The sequence below is a fragment of the Poromitra crassiceps genome (genome assembly GCF_964638095.1).
Source record: "Poromitra crassiceps genome assembly, chromosome: 2".
NCBI classification, from domain to species: Eukaryota; Metazoa; Chordata; class Actinopteri; order Beryciformes; family Melamphaidae; genus Poromitra; species Poromitra crassiceps.
This window is the reverse complement of record NC_139624.1, coordinates 2,972,345-2,994,427: the sequence shown is the minus strand read 5'-3', so window position 1 is coordinate 2,994,427 and position 22,083 is coordinate 2,972,345. Positions and strand designations below refer to the sequence as shown.

The window sequence follows — 22,083 nt, the reverse complement described above, 5'->3', positions numbered from 1 at the left end:
AAATCTAATTGTAGGCAATTGTAGCCGCCTACTTATAGTAGGCGGCTTTACATTATGGCTCCCCTACCCAGGTTAGACCCGTGTGCCAGGTGCGTTCATTTATACTATAATTATCATGGTCATTGCTTGAGGAACTGCCAACCCCGATGAAGAGGGTGTTTGGTGCAAATGGCATGCAGTGGCATGCAGTGACAGTGACTACACTGCATCCGGTGGCGCGGCACGGCTGCGACTCGGGCACAAGAGAACGGCGTCTGTTTGTTAATCGTTTGTTGGTTTTAAGATTGTCAAGTCTCGTCAAAGTTTTGTCAAGTGTACTGGAGTTTGTTTGGGTGCTGGCGAACTAGCTGGCCCGAAGTAAGTGAGTGATTCAGAGACAATAATATGATGGGGAAGAAGACTGCTGGAGTGCTGCTGCTGCTAATGCTAATTACAGCTAGCATCTGCACCGGCACGCAATACAACGTAAACACTGTGCTTCCTGGGGGAAGCGAGCAAGCGACGCGGGTCTACGGCAGGGAATGGCTGCTGTCTCTTCGGGAAAAAGCCACACCAGAACCGGGCCTGCTGGACCACGTTCCGGAGGAGCTGCTGCAACAGCGAGGAGATAGGCGGCCACGCAAACGAGGAAAGAGGGGCGGCATTCAACACCGTCTCCGCCGGAGGTGTAACAAGCCACCGCTACCATCAATACTATTCAGCAACGCTCGCTCCCTAAGGAACAAGATGGAAGAACTTCGCCTGAATACAAGGGTCTGCCACGAATATCGTGAGTCATGTCTCATGATTTACACAAAGTCCTGGCTTCAGGACGACTACCCAGACTCGTTGGTACAGGTACCAGGTTTCACAAGTGTCCACATGGACAGGAACGGTAACTCGGGGAAATTAAGAGGGGGTGGGATATGCACCTATATTAATGATGCTTGGTGCAGGAATTACAGTATAAAAGACACTGTGTGCACCCCTGACCTTGAGCTCATATGCTTAAGTCTAAGACCGTTCTACCTCCCTAGAGACTATGGGAACATCTTCATCTGCGCGGTTTACATCCCGCCTAGTGGAAATGCGTCCAGGGCTGCCTCACGCATAGCAGACTGCGTCCACCAGCAGCTAAGAAACAAGCCAGACGCACCGATGTTTTTACTTGGAGATTTCAACCACTGCAAGTTGGAACTTGCCCTCCCAGGGTTTCAGCAATATGTTCACCACAGCACAAGGAAAGACAAGATATTGGACAAATGCTACGGCAACATTAATCATGCATATGAGGCTAGAATCAGACCCCCCCTCTCAAATTCAGACCATAACACAATACAGCTAATACCCACATTTAAGTCAGCCATTAAAAGAAGCAAACCTGTCTCAAAAACGGTCAGTGTGTGGCAAGATAAGAACAAGGAGGAGCTAAGTGGCTGCTTCTTTGCCACAGACTGGCAGGTTTTCCATGAAGAGGACAACATCGACGGCACTGCAGAGGCGATCACAGGGTACATCCACTTTTGTGTGGACTCAATAGTCCCAAAAAAGACTATCAGGGTTTACCCCAACAATAAGGATTACATCACCCCGGATATTAAAAATTGCATCAGAAGGAAGAAGCAAGCCTTTTGGAAGAACAACACGATTGAACTGAAATCAATTCAAAAAGAACTCAAGGGGAAGCTAAGGGAAGCCAGAGAGCAACATAGCCTACGCGTCCGAGAGGCTTTCTCAAACAAGAACTCAAAAGAGCTGTGGGACTCTGTCATAGAAATGACTAACTTAAACTCAGAAAAGAAGGGCATGTATGTACACAATGAGCTAGGAAAGGCAAATGAACTTAATTTTTTTTATAAACGTTTTGATTCTGATTCTGCTAGGAATGTTAATGAATGCAGAAAGCTGCTAACCACAGTGGTGTGCGACCCGGTAATGAACAGAATAGTAATTGACCAAAGTGCTGTGACCAATGTTTTTAAAAAACTGCACATCATGAAGGCCAGTGGGCCAGACCGTATCTCTGCTCTACTTCTCAAAACTTTTGCTGAGGAGCTGACTCCAGCTTGGAGTCCTCTATTCCAGCTGTCAGTAGACTCAGGTATTATCCCTGCTATATGGAAAAAAGCTGTAATCATTCCTGTTGCTAAAAAATCATGTCCTAAGGAAAATAATGATTTCAGACCAGTAGCATTAACATCAATAGTGATGAAATCATTAGAACGTATTATAGTAGGAAAACTACGTGAGGAGGTAGAACAAATTATAGACCCTCACCAATTTGCTTAATAGAGGTAGAGGCACTGATGATGCTCTAAATTCTACAACTCATCTAATCTTAAAGCACCTTGAGAACCCCTCAGCGTATGCTAGATTAATGTTTATGGACTTTAGCTCAGCATTTAATACTATTCTCCCTCAGACCCTGTTAAACAGGCTGAAACAGATGGATGTCAACCCTTACATAATTAGATGGTACAGTGCTTTTCTCATAGAAAGGCAACAGCAGGTAAAAGTTAACTCCACACTCTCTGACATACAGGTCATACTGTAAGTACGGGAGCCCCTCAAGGCTGCATAAGCTCTCCTTTTCTTTTTATAGCATATACAAACTATCTGAAGAATAAGTATCCCAACAATTATATAATTAAGTTTTCAGATGATACAGTTATACTCAGTCTATTGTTTAAAATTTCAAATGTTGACATGTACAAACAAGAGCTAGCAGAGGTTGTGAAGTGGTGTGAGGAGCAGAACCTCATTCTAAATGTAAAAAAAACAAAGGAAATTGTTTTTGATCCTAGGTCTGTGGGGGATCACAGTCAGATCCTGATCCATGGGGATGGAGTAGAGCAGGTGACATCGTATAAGTATTTAGGAATTTATTTTGATTCTCAGTTAAACTGGGCCAACCAAGTTGATTTTGTATGTTCTCGTATTAACCAGCGCTTGCACTTTCTGAGAAGGCTCAGGGTCCATGGAGTGGAAAAAAACATCATGCTGCTGTTCTACAGGGCAGCCATTGAATCCATCATCCGCTATGGCATCACTACATGGTTTGGTAACCTGTCCGTTAAACTAAAATCACAACTCCAAAACCTAATTAAGAGGGCTGGTAAAATTATCGGTATGCAGCCCCCATCTCCTCTCCAAGAGATCTTCGAGGAGACGGCGAGGAAGCAGGGCCTCAAAATTACCTGCGACCCAAATCATATCCTCCATAAAGAGTATGAGATGCTGCCGTCAGGCAGAAGGTACAGGTTACCAAACTGTAAATTGAACAGGTATAAATTTTCCTTTGTCCCACTGTCCATTAAAGCACTCAATAGTAAGAGATAACGCAGACCAACTTAATACAGCCCATCATGTTCTATTTTTAGGGAAGCGGTGCAATATTTAATAATCTTTCATTTCAACATTTTTCTCTTTCTTTGCGGAGGGCTGGTGCAATACTTTACTACTGGGTACGCTTGATGTATATGTACACTGTAGGAATTTAATGTTAATTGTCGTCTGATTGCACTGTCTATATGTCAATATGTATATGTCTAACGCTGTGTCTCTTGATGGCCAAAAATAATTTCTCCCAAGGGAGACAATAAAGGCTTATTCAATTCAATACCATGTGTCAATTTTAAAGTAATTGAGAGCACTGTCCTGATCTTTTTGTCTTAAAGGAGAATTTCATTTTTTTTTTACCTGGACCCATCTCCTGGCAATAATTATGATTTGGCCACTCACCCAGCGATGTCCACGGCGTTTCTGGCCGTCCTAGCGTTGTTTTGAGATCAATAGCGTCCAAGTCAGTTGTAAAATGGAGCTGATTTGGGGCCAAGTGTGAGCCTGTCTTTCCTGCATCTAAATAGCTATTTTTATTCCCGTTTTCGCCACATATCGTAATAATGTGATCCCTCAACATCCACCAGAGTGATATTTCGCCCCAGGCCATTTCCTGGACTCTCACAGGGATCAAATTACCTCAAACGTGATCTCGGTCACCAAGTCTCGTGAAGTCCCACGATACTTTCCTGCTGACTGGCCAACTACAGGTAGGACGCTTTGCGGTGGTGGTTTTAGCGTAACCTATGTGGGTTTGGCATAACCTTCGTTATTTCGAATCCCACATAGGTTACGCCAAACCCCACATAGGTTACGCTAAAACCACCACCGCAAAGCGTCCTACCTGTAGTTGGCCAGTCGGCAGGAAAGTATCGTGGGACTTCACGAGACTTGGTGACCGAGATCACGTTTGAGGTAATTTGATGGCCTGGGGCGAAATATCACTCTGGTGGATGTTGAGGGATCACATTATTACGATATGTGGCGAAAACAGGAATAAAAATAGCTATTTAGATGCAGGAAAGACAGGCTCACACTTGGCCCCAAATCAGCTCCATTTTACAACTGACTTGGACGCTATTGATCTCAAAACAACGCTAGGACGGCCAGAAACGCCGCGGACATCGCTGGGTGAGTGGCAAAATCATAATTATTGCCAGGAGATGGGTCCAGGTTCAAAAAAACCGAAATTCTCCTTTAACACGTTCACTGCCAATGGCGAGTTGACTCGTCAAACACAATCCAACCGTTCACTGCCAATGACGAGTTGAGTCGTCAAAAAATATATTTTTTTTTTTTTGGCGGTGCTACGTGGATCAATGCCCCCCACGTCTCCTATAACAATATTGGAAGTATTGAATGTGTATAATCTATTTTACCGACCAACTAAGTGGCGACAGTGCTCCCCCGACAGAGAGAAAGCCAACCAAAAACAGCCGCGGGAGAAAGCCATTCTCAAGGAAATGGCTTGGCGATTTTACAGTCATCAGTCACCAGACTCGCCCGAGAGCGGCCGCGCCAGCAGAGCAGCACACCGAGAGCGGAGAGCGGTGCCTGGGTGCTGGCGTGGGGGATTGCAAATTTGCATAATAGATTATGGGTGAAACACACTTTGAAACACCCGCAGAAAGGCCAGAATCGCACGCATTCCGAAAACCCAGAAACGTAGGCGAAAATGCTTTCACGCTGCTGCACACGGGCGCACAATGGTGGGGGGTTCCAAAAATAGACTGGGTGGGCAGCATAAAGCCTAGAATCGCACAAAGCTTCATCAAAGCTCTCAAACCCAAGAAACAAGTGAGCCCTATCCTCACTTGCTGCCAGGGAGGGAGGCTGCTCAAACTCGCAGCAGCAGCAGCAGCAGCAGAACACTCGCTTGTGACAAACGCAGGCTGAAAGCCACCAGACACGCCCACGGAGGGAGGAGTTTGAAGGAGAGGGCGTTCAGAACTATATTGTTTAGATGTCTGATCTCTCACTGATGCCAAAAATAAATGGTTAAAGTGACTGTTCTGCCTGTTTGATTGAATTTCACAAAACTGCGATTATCTCAGCTTTCACTCTCAGACGCTGAAACAGGGGCGGTTTTAGCATCAGAGCTTTGGGTGGGCTCAGCCCACCCAAAGGTCATGGACCACTGAACCCCTAGGGGGGTCCGGGGGCATGCCCCCCGGAAGAAAATTTTGTACAGTTTCAAGTAAAAATGGATGAAACTGGCGCACTTTGAGATCAAAATGAAGAGACTAGATCTATGAAGAACTACACACATCAATATCTTCTTTACCGTTCTGTGGTTTTACAGCAATGAAAAAACAATTGTTTCCCTATATATACTATATATATTCTGCATACAGGTTACTATATGGTAGAATTATGCTTGCATAAATAATACCAAAATCACTTCAGGGGAGTTTCAAGTAAAGTAACATTTTGCTTTGTAGGCAAAACAAAAGTAAAATTAAATCAAAAGGGAACTTCCTAACTTATTGGCTGGAATAATATTCCGACAAGATAATAATATACTGTAAGCACTAAAGCAGGAGTTTGCAGTCAACTAGTTGAAATTAATATGGCAGTATTTGTGGGGGTCAAAATCTATGTAGGGTGTACCACCACAAATAGATCAGTGTATGGGAAACACTGACTATTAAATTGTGTGACTAGAAAGACACCAATAAATCTGAGAAAATGTACTTTAATTTTGAACAACAGCACTACAACGGTGGCATTACAAATGGTATTATGAAATTATTGTGTGAAAAAACAAGAATGCCACTTTTTTCATGAACTTTAAGCAGAAAATTAAAAAATAGTTTTAAAGCAAAAATAAATAATAAATAAAGATAATTTTAACATTGGCTCAACCAGCCCATCTTACTGACCACCAGGGGTCCTGGTCCTTAATCCCTTTTTATTACTCCCATGCCACTGGTACTGTACACAAACAAGGCAGGGGTATCAGACTCATATTAGGTAGAGGGCCGGATTTGTTCAACTGAGACCTCATGGGGGCCGGATTTTTTTTTTACTAAAATCAATTTGACTCATTTACCCATTTACTTCACAAAAGAAATACTGCTCTTTCCATTTCTCTTGAAACTGCCTGCATTCCGTGTCAACCTTTCTCTTTTTCGACAGCATCTTGTTCAGGGGCGGACTGGGATCATAATTCAGGCCGGGCATTAGATACCAAGCAGGCCAGGCGATACGGGCCAACGCGCGTGCCGGCGTCAGAAAAATTTGGGCTCAATTTGGGCCGTTTGAAGCCAGATGTGGGCCGTTTGAAGCCCAATTTGGGTCGTTTAAAGCCAGATTTGGGCCGTTTGAAGCCCGATTTGGGCCGTTTGAAGCCCAATTTGGGCCGTTTGAAGCCCAATTTGGGCCAAGTCCAATTTTACAATGAGATGCACCCACTTTAATCCTGAATGAAGTAATAAAACCACTAGTAAACGAGTAGGCGGCGCCTGGCCTGCTGTTCAGTGTGTGGCCTGACTGCGGGCACAATTTTTTTTTTTTTTTTTTTTTTGCAGGCCAGGCCAGGCCACCGGGCATTTGCCCGACGTGCCCGATTATGCAGTCCGCGCCTGATCTTGTTGATTCTTTTGGTTTTTGGTAGGTAGCTGAATGCGCGATTCAATTCCAGCGTGGCATCATGGCGGCTTTGTTTACACCTGATGACCTACTGACATACTTCCTTGTAGTGCAGGTTAATTAACTTATGAATGAACTCTTAGCTTGCTTATTAGCCACACGTAGTTCATGATAATGGGGTGCAAATTTAATAATAATAATAATATATATATATATATTTTTTAATATTCCAAAACATCTCGCGGGCCGGATGAAACCTGCCCGTGGGCCGGATCCGGCCCGCGGGCCGTATCTCTGACATCCCTGCCTTAGAGGGAAATAACAAGCCTGTAAGAACTTTTATTGAGATACTGAACTAACATCACAGCAAGACATAAGTGATGCCATGCACACATGTTAAGCTATCGTCATCATCACATCAGACAGGCTGTGTAAAGCAGCCACTTGCGATTCTGAAGGGCTTAATTTCATTCAGATAACAAGGGACCCGTTTGAAAATGTTTGTCACTTATGCCCATATGTTTCTCAAAAAACATCACATCCATTTACACCCGCTTACTGCGAGCTAGCATGACATGGCTGGCTGGTGCCATGGTAGCCTACCTACCTTCCTCCAGTCCACCTGTTTGTCTGGCAGGCACAGCGACAAGTTCTTTTGTTTAGCCTACGACAACGTTACGTGCTAATTTGCATATCAATATGCGCTAATTAAGTAACTACTAACGACTCTGACTGCTCAATGCTCACCTCAGTTTCATTGATCATGAGTGGGGAGAACGATTGTGTGGACTGTGGAGGACCACTTCGCTGCTGTACTGTGTGTGTGACCTGTGTGAAGTGATGTGGGATTAGGCAGATAGATGGAGGAGGGAGCGCCTGCGCAGCCGCGGTTCTAGAAACTTTTCGGGTGGGCTGAACCCCCCTAAATTTTTGTCTCAGCCCACCCTAAGAACATAGAGGGGGGGGGGGGAAACATGCACACAGCGCATTGAGTGTAGTCAGAAACTGCTACTAATGACCACCATGGATTTGGAGAGGGATTAAAAAAAAAAAAAAAAAAAAAAAGTTTTTTTGCCTCTATTTTTTTTGGGTGGGCTGAGACTATTTTTGGGTGGGCTAAAGCCCACCCAAAAAACGGCCTAGAACCGCCCCTGCGCTGAAACCATGCTGTACTCAACGGCTAATATCTACATAACTACTAACTCTACAAACTAACTCTTTTAGACAGAGAAAGCACACATTCTATTAGTACTTTTGTGAACTTTGTGTTCACAAACTCCAAGCAGAAAATAATCCTCGGCTCTTGTAAAATGAGCCAGAATCCTCAAAAAACGGCTTGGCAGAAGCTACCTACAGCAAAAAAAAAACGGCTGGCAGTCAATGTGTTAAGATCAAACTGATCCTGATCCTTCGCCCATTTATTGCAAGCCGATGCTGTCGGTCCCCTTGCCATAGCCATTGCTGGCTAAAACCCATTCATTGCAAGCAGGTCCTGCCCCCACCCTTGCCATTGCTGGCTATCTCAAGTTTTAAATTCTCCAGTCATTGCCAACCATTGCTGGCTAAGCCCAAATATATCGGATTATTGCCATTAACCATTGCTCACTAAAGCTCATAAATCATGTCGATTTATATACTCTGTATGTATTTTGATTTTGATTTTTGATTTGCCCTGCCTTCCAGCACCCTAGACATTGTCAGGGTTCGTTTTGTTCAGTTTGAACCATTAACTATTATTCTGCTGGGTCATTATTATTATCATCACTTAATTTTATCATTATTATTACTAGGAACTGTTTCAATTCTTTGTCTATATCATTTATTTATTTTTATAATATTGTCTCTTCTCTCCATTATGTAATTCTAGATTTCTTTGTTATAGTTCATTGATGGCAGTATATATCTGCGTAAGTCTCAGGTTTCATGTTTTAAATACATTTTTCTTTTGGGGGAGTTTATTTCTCTATCTGTATGGAATATCAGTTCATATCCCATATCTTACTGGCCTTCATCTACCAGTGTTATCTGATCCGATCAAGTGGCTTCACTATCGGCCCAATGTTCTCTCCATTCATGAAACTTATTAACTAATTGTCCCGCAGAGTCTTGAGGTCCTCCAAAATGTTGTTTACCCCTTGACCGTGAATCGGTAAGTCAATGCATATACGATGGTGGTGGTTCTTTATCTCGATCCCGCATTACAAATTCATGTCCCACGTTTAAGGGTACACCTGGTTTCACCTGTTCACCATGTCTGTTGCTGGCTCGCTCTATGCCTTATCAATAGCCTGTCCATTCCTTCACCCGCATAGTTGGCCTACATCTCCGAGCATGCATGCATAGTTGGCCTACATCTTCCAGCATGCATTTCGCCCCTCATGGTAAATAACCTGCATAACCAGCCTACATCTCCCGGCATTTGTAAATAAACCCGCATAGCTGGCCTACATCTTCCAGCACGCATAGCCGGCCTACATCTCCCGGCATTTGTAAATAAACCCACATAGCTGGCCTACATCTTCCAGCATGCATAGCTGGCCTACATCTTCCAGCATGCATAGCTGGCCTACATCTTCCAGCATGCATTTTGCCCCTCATAGTAAATAACCCGCATATCTGGCCTACATCTTCCAGCATGCATAGCTGGCCTACATCTTCCAGCATGCATTTTACCCCTCATAGTAAATCACCTGCATAACCGGCCTATAGGTAAAGGTAAAGACCCACTGATTGTCACACACCTGAGTGTGCAAAATTTGTTCTCCGCATTTGACCCATCCCCTGGGGGAGCGGTGAACGGCAGCAGTACTGCACTCGGGACTGGTGATCTGGCCCCCTATTCCAACTCTTTGATGCTGAGTGCCAAGCAGGGAGGCAAATGGGTCCCATTTTTATAGTTTTTGGTATGACTCGGCCGGGGATCAAACTCGCAGCCTCCCAGTCTCAGGCCGGACGCTCAAACCACAAGGCCACTGAGCTGGTAATATATCTCCCAGCCTTTGTGAATATCCTGCATAGCTGGCCTTCATCTCTATGCATAGCTGGCGTACATCTTCCAGCATGCATTTTGCCCCTCGTAGTAAATTACCCGCATAGGTGTTCTACATCTCCCAGCATGCATTTTGCCCTCATAGCCTACATTTATTTATATGTTTGGTGAGCTCCATGATCCCCTTTATGCATTCCATTTATTCCAATTTAACTTTATTTTCTTTTGGGGGATTTCCTATCCTATTCTTCACTGACGACGCCCTCTCATCATCTCAGGAGAGCGTCATCATATCATGGAGTCATACGCCAAAATTAATTGTTGTATCATTAAAGCTTGTTATACTTTCTACTAGTTTCTCATTATTGAAATGATGTCTTGGACTATTTTCAATAATGAAGACTACTTAACAGCCAACGCCCAGTTCTCATTATATCACAGTGCATGCATTGTTAGGCTCGCCCCCTTTCTCTGATGCTGTCTCCTCACCCATTCACAGTTTACCACACATGTGGCAATAACCAATCAGCCCAAGGTATTCCTCTTCAGCTGATCCCAATCATCTAATCAGCGTATATCAGGGTCCATGTTTTACTCTGTTGCTATGTGCTGTGTATGTGTCATTCTCAGTTGCTGATCATCATCGCTGAAGCAGTTGTTTTCGCCCCACCTCCTCCCCTGACCACCACCATCATCATGACTCCTGATTGAAGAATTCCCTATGGGGGATTTCCTATCCTATTCTTCACTGACGACGCCCTCATCATCTCAGGAGAGCGTCATCATATCATGGAGTCATACGCCAAAATGAATTTGTTGTATGTAAAGCTTGTTATACTTTCTACTAGTCTCTCATTATTGAAATGTAGCCTGCAACAAGTGCAAGGCTTTAGTCCTTAATTAATTCAACAGGAGCCCTTTTTTTGCTTTTTGCTTTTTCTTTTTCATTTGAATGCAATGTATTTTTCATATGGGGACCATATGAATGGTGACTCGCTGTTTCCAGAGAGCTGATTGGTAAGCAGGTGGGTCTTTCATGGGTTTTGATCTTATCCTCTGAACTTAACAACAAGCTCTTCCAAGACCACCATTGATCTAATCCTGGTGTCAGATAAGTCAAAAATCTCCAACTGTGGTGTAATAGACTGCGGTCTTAGTGACCACTCAATAATCTTTTGTACACGAAGGATTATGAGGGCAGCCCTTGACTACCACAACACTATTAGGATCCGTTCTATGAAGAACTACAATAGTGAGGCATTAAAAGAAAAGTTAAGGGGCACGGACTGGTCACCTGTTTTCAGCTGTGCGCATGTTGACAAGGCCTGGGGATTTTTCAAATCCCTTTTTCTGGAAGCAGTAGATGAAATTGCACCAGAAAAAACCATCAGAATTAAAGTCAGATCGGAGCCTTGGATGAACCCAGAAATAATTGGAGCAATAAAGTCCAGAAATGACATGTTCACTAGATTTAGAAAAAATAGCGAAGAGCAATTTTATACTGAGTTTAAAACACTTAGAAATGAAGTACCGTAAATTCCGGACTATAAGACGCACCGGTCTATAAGCCGCAGCACCAAAATTGACTATTTTTTTCTTCTATAAGCCGCACCGGACTATAAGCCGCGGGTGTTTTGATGTTTAATTACCATATGAAAGGGTTCGTGCACAGAGAGGAATGTCGGGAAAGAGATCGCTGTTTGGGGAAGCTCCCATTTATTAACATTTCAACAAAACAAAACAAAAGTCAGGTCACTAATCCCCAGACAAAATCACACAACAATAGGCTACCGTATATGTGCAGCAAACCTGTAACCAGAGAAGTCAAGTCACTAATCCTCGTCTTCCTCTTCTTCCTGCGTACTGAAACCACCAAAGTCCTCATCTTCAGTGTCGGAAACGAACAGGTTCAGGGTGGCTTCGTCAACCACTCTCCTCTCTCCTTCATTGTCACTCAAAACCAACGAACTCCTCTTCATCACTGTCGGCATCGAACAGCCTCTGAAGCCTCTGACGGCCCTCAGCGCCAGCTGTGGCGGCGTCATCCTTTTCATCCCGCAGCAGTCCAGCGTTTTGGAACCCGTTGGTGATTGTGGATGTTTTCACACTCCTATAATATTCCGTGATCTTCCTTTGTGTGAATTCGCCGAAGTTTGTGATTTTCTCCTGGTAGTCGGGAGGGAGTTGTTCAGTAGTTCTCCCCCGGACGGACAGTCCCTTTCGTCTCATGAATCGGTAGCACCAAGATGGCCCACCTCTGAAATGTTCAATTTTCATCTCGGTGGCGATTGTTTTGGCCTTCAGTCGGATCTGCACCGTGGAAACGCCTCGGCCGTCTCCTCTCTGGGTCAACACCCAGTCCTCAAGGGAATCTTCAAGTTCCGGCCATCTGCTTTTGTGGCCTCTGAAGGACTTTTTTGTCTTATTACACTGAGACAGTTCCTCCTGCTGCTGCTTCCAACGTCTCACCATTGACTCATCGATGCCCAGGCTACGCGCTGCTGCTCTGTTTGTTTCTTTTAGTGCGAGTTCGACTGCTTTCAGCTTGAAAGCTGCGTCGTGTGACTTTCTGCGTACCTTCCCCATGGTAAGTGAGAGAGAGACTGCTCGTCTTGTTGTGATTCCGGGCTGATGAACTTTGCTTACCGTAATTACCATATGTAAGGGTTCACGCACAGAGGGGATTGTTGGCTGTTTGAGGAAGCTCCCATTTACCGTATTACCGTAACATTTCAACAAAACAACATAACACAACACCTTTGTTTATTTCGACAGTGCACACAGTGTCCGCGGTGTGGTGAAAAGAGGGCAACAGAGGAAATTAAAACAGAAGTGGATTTATAGGTAGAAAGAGTGCTAAAAAAGAGAGATTTTATTTGTATTTGAAATTTTTTTTCTGAAAAAATCCATAGATAAGACGCACCGTTATATAAGCCGCAGGGGCCAAAAAACGGGAAAAAAGCCGCGGCTTATAGTCCGGAATTTACGGTAACTAGATTAATTAAGATAGCCAAGGCGGAATACTACAATGAAAAAATAACAGAAAATAAGTCAAATCCTAAACAATTATGGAAGTGTCTGAAAATGACGGGATACGGGAACAGGCTCAAGACAAAAGCAAAAAATATGAATTTAGATATAGGAGGCACACTGATTACAGGACATGCCAATGTAGCTAATTATATAAATACGTTCTTCATTACAATAGCAAACAAACTAGTAAATAAATTGCCCAGCCCTAGTGGCAAATATGGAGAAAGACAGGTGGGGGAGTTTTACAGGAAGAAAGGTATCCTGGCAGATACCTTTTCTTTCTCAAGTGTGTCTGAGGACACGGTAGAAAAGAAACTTAAGGCCCTCAACCCTGCGAAGGCAACAGGACAGGACAAGATTCCCGCCAGATTCTTGAGGGATGCAGCGGAGACAATTGCTCCATGTATAACATTTATCTTAAACAAGTCCATTGAAAAGGGGCAGTTTCCCACTGATCTTAAATCAGCCAGAGTTATTCCTATCTACAAAAAAGGAAACAAATTAGACCCGGGGAATTACCGTCCTGTCTCGATCCTTAGCATGGTGTCAAAGGTAATGGAAAGAATCATCTTTGAACAAATAAATGAATACCTGTCAACAAACAACATCCTGTATGAGTATCAGTCGGGGTTCAGAATATCTCACTCCACAGACACATGTTTGCTGTACCTGACAGACCAAATCAGAACAGAAGTAGACAAGGGCAGATATTGTGGAATGGTTTTATTAGATTTACAAAAAGCCTTTGACACCGTGAACCATGATATACTGTTATTCAAAATGAAGGCTATGGGTTTTAACAGTGCTTCGCTAAGGTGGGTAGAGTCATACCTAAGGGGGAGGAAGCAAGTGGTAGAAGTGAATGGCATTATGTCATCTTCACTAGTGCCAACTTGCGGGGTGCCTCAAGGGAGCATTTTGGGTCCAGTCTTATTTCTTTTATATGTCAATGACATGAAATCTGCCTGTGAATGTGACTTGCTTCTCTTTGCGGACGATGCGGCTCTACTGGTCTCACACCAGGATAAAGGGGAGGTAGAAATCATACTCAGCCGAGAACTACTCAGGATCAGTTGCTGGCTGGTTGATAACAGGTTGTCCCTCCACTTAGGTAAGACAGAAGCCATTCTCTTTGGTTCTACCATCAAATTGAGGAGGTCTCCGGGGTTTAGGGTGGTGGTGGGAGACGTAGAGGTCTCAGCTAGGGAGGAGGTCACATATCTGGGCTGTGTGCTGGACAACACCTTATCAGGAGAGAGCATGGCGCAGAGGGTAGCCAAAAAGGTCAACCAGAGAGTGAAATTCCTCTCCAGGATTTCCACCTATGTCAACAGGTACGCTCTGGAAATCCTAGCGGGAGCACTGGTTCAGTGTCAATACGACTACGCATGTTCCTCCTGGTACACCGGCATCGCAGTGTCACTGAAAAACAGGCTCCAGACAGCACAAAATAGATTAGTCAGACTCATTTTACAATTGAATCCTAGGACTCACCTACTACAGTCTCACTTCGACAGCCTCAAGTGGCTAAGAGTAGAGGAGAGAGTAACACAAATCAAACTCGGCATGGTCCACAGGATAGTTAACAATGCTGTCCCAAAATATCTTAGACATTACTTCACCAAGGTCAGTGACGTACATGGGCACGGCACTAGAGGGAGCCCCACAGACTTGGTCCCAGTAAAATGTAAAAGATGCATCGGCCAAAATTCCTTTCTTTATTCAGCGGCAGTAGCCTGGAACAGTCTCCCAGCTGAGATTAAGACAATCAGCCCCTATCCCTCCTTCAAAGGTAAAGTCAAGAACTGGATCAGGAGAAATAGAACCTGGACTTAATGTGTTGTGTTATATTGTGGTATTATATTATTATATTATATATTATATTATATCTATATTATTATATAGTATATAATATTGTATGGTAATGATATGTAATGCTATAGTATATTATAAAATATTGTCCAGTATAGGTTCATGTAGGATGGATTTGATGGTAGCCAAGGTGACTGAGGTGGGGGGCGACCTGTTGTCGGCCAGCCAGTAACTGAGCCGGTGTCTCACTCGACCCTATATGTTATTAGATCTTATAGTATTTTATTTATTTTATTTATTTTATTTGATTATTTTTTAAAGTATGTTTTTATTAGGATTTGATGGGTTTATTTTTTAATAGCACAAATTGTCTTTTATCTTATTTTATGCTTATTTTTATTGGTTATTCACTGTGCCCCACTTTCCCATATCATTCTCCCCCCTGCGTGGCAGGCACACCCACGCATTACCCTCAGACTCTGACAAGTGCTTGTGGCACTCACACTATCACACACTTACACACATCCAGACATACACACAACAGTACACATTTTATAACAGTCATCATGAGGACCGCAATGGAAATAAGCTGTCAGCTTTATTGCGTTTTTATCCTTTTGATAATGGTGGGCCTGTGTATGTATATATGTATATTGTATATACTGTGTATTCATTATCAATAAAGAACTCAATCAATCAATCAAAAAAAACCTCCTACAAAGCAGGTTAGCTGTAGAGCATAAGTTGCTATGGTGATCTATCTCGATAAGAAGTTAACTAGCGTTGTGGTATGTCAAAATTAGGGTTAAACCTGAAGTTACCTCGCTAAGCCAGTAATCTTGTTTCGTGGTACACCCCTCAGGAGTCAAAACAAGGGTAGCCCTTGTTTTGACTCCTGTACACATTCATCTGCCCACTCGATCCAGTTGCTGTAGCAGCAACTGGATCGAGTCTTATATCCACGATATTCAAGGAAGCGCAGCCGATGGTCTAAATTGGAAACTGCTTTACACCCTCGCACCACTGAGCACCGAACCGATACATCTGGCGCTGTGGAGCAGTTGAACCCGAAATGACACAGCTGAAGAAGGCTGTGTTTGAGCTCACCACTGTCAGGCTAACCTAGCTAGCGAAGGTGTTAATGCTAGCGTCAATGTTAGCGCTACTAAAGTTGTCAGAGGTGTCACCTCCGACACAATATTGTTATCCAAGATTTTGATGCCATGGTATTCCCAAATATCCTTGTCCTCCTTGACCTGTCCGCTGCTTTTGACACAGTCAATCACCAAATCCTTCCCTCCATCCTGTCTGACCTAGGCATCTCAGGATCTGCACACTCCTGGTTTGCTTCCTATCTCTCTAACCACTCATACCGGGTCTTATGGAGAGGATCTCTCTCCAGATCCTGCCCTCTTACCACCGGTGTCCCCCAGGGCTCTGTCCTGGGCCCCTTGCTTTTCCTTCTCTATATCAGATCTCTCGGCCATGTCATCTCATGGCTTTTCCTATCACTGCTATGCCGATGACACTCAGCTTTACCTTTCCTTCCCCCCCTCAGACACCAACATCGAGGCACGCATCTCTGCATGCCTCAAAGACATTGGTGACTGGATGTCTGCCGACCACCTTAAGCTCAATCTTGGTAAGACAGAGCTACTCTTCCTCCCAGGGAAAGACTGCCCTCTAGCTGATCTCTCCATCTCCATTGACAATACCACTGTACTTCCCTCCCAAACAGCTAAGAACCTTGGGGTGATCATTGACAATCAGCTGTCTTGCTCAGCCAACATAGGTGCGACAGCACGCTCCTGTAGGTTCTCCCTCTACAACATCCGCAAAATCCGTCCCTTTCTCACAAGAGAAGCGACTCAACTCCTGGTCCAGTCACTTATCATCTCTCGCCTAGACTACTGCAACGTGCTCCTGGCCGGCCTACCTGCCACCGACATCCGACCGCTTCAGCTCATTCAGAACGCTGCAGCCCGTCTGGTATTCAACCAACTCAAATTCTCTCATGTCACTCCCCTCTTCCAGGACCTCCACTGGCTTCCCATCTCGGCACGCATCAAATTCAAGACATTGGTACTGGCCTACAGGGCAGTACACCAGTCAGCTCCCCTGTACCTGCAATCTATGGTCAGGTTCCAAACCTCTCAGCACTCCCTTCGCTCCTCCACCAGTGCAGGACGCCTCGCCCCTCCTTCGCTACAGGGGCTCAAAAGTCGCTCATCCCGATCTCGACTCTTCTCGTCCCTGGCACCTCAATGGTGGAACGAGCTTCCACCTTCGGTCAGGACAGCTGAATCACTGCCGATCTTTCGGAAAAGACTAAAGACACACCTTTTCAGGCTCCATCTGGGCCCTTCTTGATCTAACTTCTTTCTCTCTCTTTCTTAAAAAAAAAACTAAAAACTAACCTAAACTAAACTAAACTTGTACCACTGTTCCTTCAGAGGTTGTAGTTGTCATAGACTGTGTTGCATAGTTGATTGCTCTATTGCTGACAAAAATGTGTTAATGTAAGTCGCTTTGGATAAAAGCGTCTGCCAAATGACGTAATGTAATGTACAGTATTGGGAAGGTTTTATTAGCTCATTACGTCATGTCAGTTAGGGATCGTTTGGATATTTGATGACATTTACCCAGAATGTGTTTGTGACAGACAGCATCAGGCTGTAAAGCAGACAGATCGCTGTTTCCCTCAACATCACTGCACTGCTGTACCGTTAATTATATTGTCAGAGCAAGCTGGCTAGCGTTAGCCTGATATCCAGCCCCAATCGCAGTTGTCAGAAGGACCAGGCTAGGCTAACGTTATGTTAGCAGGCAGTTTAGCTGCATAGACTAGTGTTAGGTTAACGTTATTATCTATCGTTAGGTTGCCAGTTGTCACGACAGGTCACAACGAATCGGGCAAATCGTAGTTTGCACTGAGGTGTCAGGAGTGGGTGCTGTGTGTTATCTGGGCCCAGTAGCTGGCTATTAACTTAACAGCAAGTTAGCATGTTTCAAGTGTTTGCAGCGCGCCAATCCACACTGACTGTCAGCGCGCCAATCTCCAATCTACCCTGACGTCACAGAGAGAAAAACAAAATCAACAACAAAATCTATAGCCTAGTGGTTAAGACACAGGACTCTGAAGCGAGGGATCGAATCCCCAATGCGGTTATGTTTTTTTTTTCTCGATGTAGCAATAATTGTTGAATCTGGACATACAGTATATGCAATGCTGCTGCATGCATACTGTGCAGATTTTTATCTCAGTATCTGAATATAGCCGTTGTGGGAGCGGCATATTTCGTCGTTGTGGGGAAGTAGACGAATTACGTCGCTACGATTTCCAATCCGGAAATATAATTAGACCCTGACTAGATGTAGTGGTTTGACGTGCAGCAGAAGGTCGTTATGCGTGAAAGTGTTTGCTGGAACACTGCGTTCAGTTACGGCAAGAGTAATGGGACAATACACCACAGGATTCAGGAAGCTTGTGATAAATACAATAAGAGACACTTGCTATGGGTTTCCTAAGGGACTATAGAGCTGTTTTAGATCGATGATAGCACCTTTAAGGGTCCTTAACATGAAAAAGGTTGATACTCACTGGCCTAGGTGACCTAGATCTCTCTCTCTCTCTCTCTCTCTTTCTCTCTCTCTGCCTCCCTCCCTCCCTCTCTCTCCCTCGCTCTCTAAATAATGACATACAGGTATAGGCCTCAAACTCACACAAAACTATACTGTTACGTATCTTTGCCCAATTTTAATTGGGTAATCTCAAATCCTGGAGCTTTCCATAGTGGGTATACTGCGTATACCTGCACATCACATAGACTACACTACGCCACTGACTGAGGCCATTCTTTCTTTCTTTTGTTCTTTCTTTCTTCTTTCTGACAAAGACGAGGTCAGCGGGCAGCGGAGCAAGGGTCAACTGGAAAACACTGAGCGACATTAATGTCATGCACCACAATTGTCAAGTGATGTCATGCCCACTGATGATGATGTGGATGGCGTGGCATGTTTGGTCACAACCAAAAGAAAAATGCACCCACGGTGCATCGTCTGCAGAGTCTTCACGCAGCGCGCGAGAATTCTAGTTATAATTATTGATGCAATAATGTGTAAGCATCACTTTAATGTTGCAGCTGGAAAAGGGGGGCTGATTTCCATTAATTTATATATTGTAGTTTACAGTAATCTATACTGTAATAATACATCGCAATTTATTAGTTGATTATATTTTGTCATCTGAATCGGCAAAGTAATTACAGTAGCCTAACTTAATTTATCAAATAAAAGTATTGGAGTAAAAAGTAAAATATTTCCCTCTGAAATGTTCTTTGAGTAAATGTACAGTTACTTTGCACCTCTGACCTTGGAGATGTTGGCCAGGTCCAGCAGCTCACAGTAGCCGCACTCAGTGACACCACAGCTGATCAGAGTGCCGTTCTCCTGAAAGGGCAGCAGTATGTTGACGCTGAACGTGACGTTCCCCTCCTCTGATCCAGAAACCCTCTGGAAGCGGCCGTCCCCCCCCTCCTGCCCCCCCTCCACTGTGCCCCTCTGGGTCAGATTGTGGACTGGAGCCAGGCTGCGGGTCAGCTGGAAAGGCAAAGCAAGGCAAGTTTATTTATATAGCCAGCCTGGATGGCAGAATAAAACAGCATTGTATCTTTTTCCAATCCACGCATACAATATCAACGTTTGAACCAAAAATAGGCTACTTCATCAGTATCACATTTCTAGATATCAACGTTATAGAGTCTGGTATTAAAATAGTGTGGTGTTTAGGGTGGACACTTGTCTTTCACACCATGAGCCATATTCTGTGTCCCAGCAAGTACAAAGTCTCCATTTAAACCATAAGTCACATTTAACATTTTTCTTATTTAAGCCTAACCCTAACATTAACCAAGTTGTTTGACTTGACTAAACAAAACCAACGTTGAAAGTTATTATTTGTGGTTAATGTTGGAAAGGCAGCAAGGTTTTCCAATTAACTGCCGTTTTGTTTCAAATTTAGGTTGAGATTGTACTGTAGGCCTACGTAGTTTGCAACGTATTCTGGTGACTGGGTGTGATATAGCACATACAGCAACAAGGCAATTCAAAGTCCTTACATGAAACATTAAAAGTAGTGAGACAGTGACAAATTAATATAAAAGAACAAGCAAAATCCATTACATTTAAAGAATCAAAATCAAGCAAAATAGAAAGATTTTTACCCTCCTAAAGGAAACATGGAATCAAGTCACATTACTGTACTTCTTGGTATTCACTCTCACACACTGGTGACACTGTCAAATAAGATAATCACAACAAGACAACATAGACCTTTATTTGCCAGTTTGCCTCTTTGCATTCAAGTCAGCTCGTGTTTACCGTGAATACGACATAAATCCACTTGAACGGCTCCCTCATGTGGTGTTCACGACTTGGTATGTGGAATCTTTCTGAAAGCTTGGAAGCTCACGACCTGTGACGTGTCTGTGACGTTTTCACAAAATGGCGGACGCCATGGATGTTGATGGAAAGTAAATATATTGACATTTTAGCTGCATAGAGTGTTTCCTTGTCATTTTATTATATGTCCGAGGAACATGTTGATATTCTCAACAGTCTCATCTTGTTTCCTCTGTCATGCCTTTGCATTTCCTGCATTAACGTATTAGCCGTTCGCTAGCTAGTGGGTAGCTAAATTGTTAGCCTCAGTGGCTTCTAGTCAACTGTGCATGTTCACGATGTGACCACTTGAATGCCGTGTACACGACTTCCGGTCCCGTATTCACGGTAAACACGAGCCGTCTTGAACGAAGCATTTATCCCTGATAGGAAGTATATCCTGCATTATAGAGGACGGGTACATGTTGTAGCATGTGGAAAAGCAGTCTGAAAGAATCTACGGTATCTCCCTGTCACTTTTGTTGGGGAAGAGGAAACTTCTCCATATTCACTGGTAGTCTAGTAGAAATTTCTTGGACCCAGAAATGTTGTTTCCTATGAACTTTTATGATTGAAATGTCATCTATAGGCTTATTGGATGAAATTCAACTTGGTTGCTAAAAGTTGCATGTTGGGCAATTAGATTAATTAGCATAATGAGCTAATTAATCGTCACAAACAGGAAATGGCTATAATTCTGCTTGTTGTTGACTTAGAAAGGTGATCTAAGAGTCTAAGTCCATGTTTGTGATGTCCAGAAATTCATCTATCACCATGGTGTAGTCATGCAACCATTCCTCATAAGCATAATTTCCATAAATTATGGAAAAATTGGGTCAAAATCAGGAATTTTTTATATTTTTCACTTTTAGTCAACTTAAAAATGTGATCTTCTCTAAGTCTATCATAGTTTTGATGTCCATAAATTAATCTCTTGCCTTGCTTGCTAAGAGTTGGATTTTGCGCAATTTGTGTCCCTTATTAGCTAATTATCAAGTAAAGAAGAAAAACAAAAATCGCCACAGACTTCCCAAAGCACTTTATTTCAATGATAATGTACCATAATTATAGTACATATAAAATATAGGAATGTCTAGCCTCATTGTCATGCACTTGAATTTGCATATTAATATAATAAGAACACCAAATTTAATGAAACAAGTGAAAATTCAATAATGGTAAAAAAAAAAAAGGGCCCAAGTTAGCTTATTTGAAAGATATAAACATGTAGATTGAAATCACAGAATACAAGAAACAGCAATAAGTGCATTTAAAGTTGACTTAGAACAACCACAACCTCACACTCAATGGCCTTCACCCTCTTCATCATCTCTCTCCTCATTCCCTTCAGCCTCCTCACTTTCTATGTCTTTGTCTTCATGTGGGTTGCAGCAGCGGACCTCCCCTCCTTCACACTTGCAGTAGTCAGTGCAAGTGAGACCTGCAGCATTGCAGCTGCAGTTCTTTTGGCTGCAGGCCTTCAATGCACTGCAGCTGCAGCTGGTGACGTCAAGCAATTTAGCTGGAGCCACTGCTTGGGTGGAAACGGCGGGCATGACAACCCCTCCTTTCGCAACCTCCCACCCGAATTTAGTGATGTCTCTAGCCTCTGCAGGTGGTTCCCTCTGATCTGCAGCCTTCCACAACATTACCTGGAGATGTGCACGCAGTATGTGAAGCATCATGTTGACATCAGTTGGAGGAAGCTTTTTAAGTTCAGGTGGCTTTTTCCTCCGTCTGTAGATCTGGTAGCGAGCGTAATTCATCGACTTGGCCTTCTTCTGCCCATAGAGTGTGAGGAAGAACTCAGTTCCTGTATCTTTTAGGTCAGTGTGAGTGGCATCAGGTTCCCCAAGCACTGTAGTAAGACCAGGGATGGGACTTCCTTGAAGTACTTTCAG

At 43.6% G+C, this 22,083-nt stretch overlaps 1 protein-coding gene across 1 annotated transcript in view; it reads right to left on the bottom strand.

Annotated features, from left to right (window-relative positions):
• Positions 1 to 22,083, bottom strand: part of LOC310791693 (plexin-C1-like) — a gene marked incomplete at both ends in the record, with an annotated part of 125,697 nt that overhangs the window by 102,178 nt on the left and 1,436 nt on the right. The window contains 2 exons of the mRNA XM_083653348.1: positions 19,115 to 19,342; positions 21,835 to 21,963. Of these exons, the coding sequence (XP_083509474.1) occupies positions 19,115 to 19,342; positions 21,835 to 21,963 (357 nt within the window). The remainder of the gene's footprint in view (positions 1 to 19,114; positions 19,343 to 21,834; positions 21,964 to 22,083) is intronic.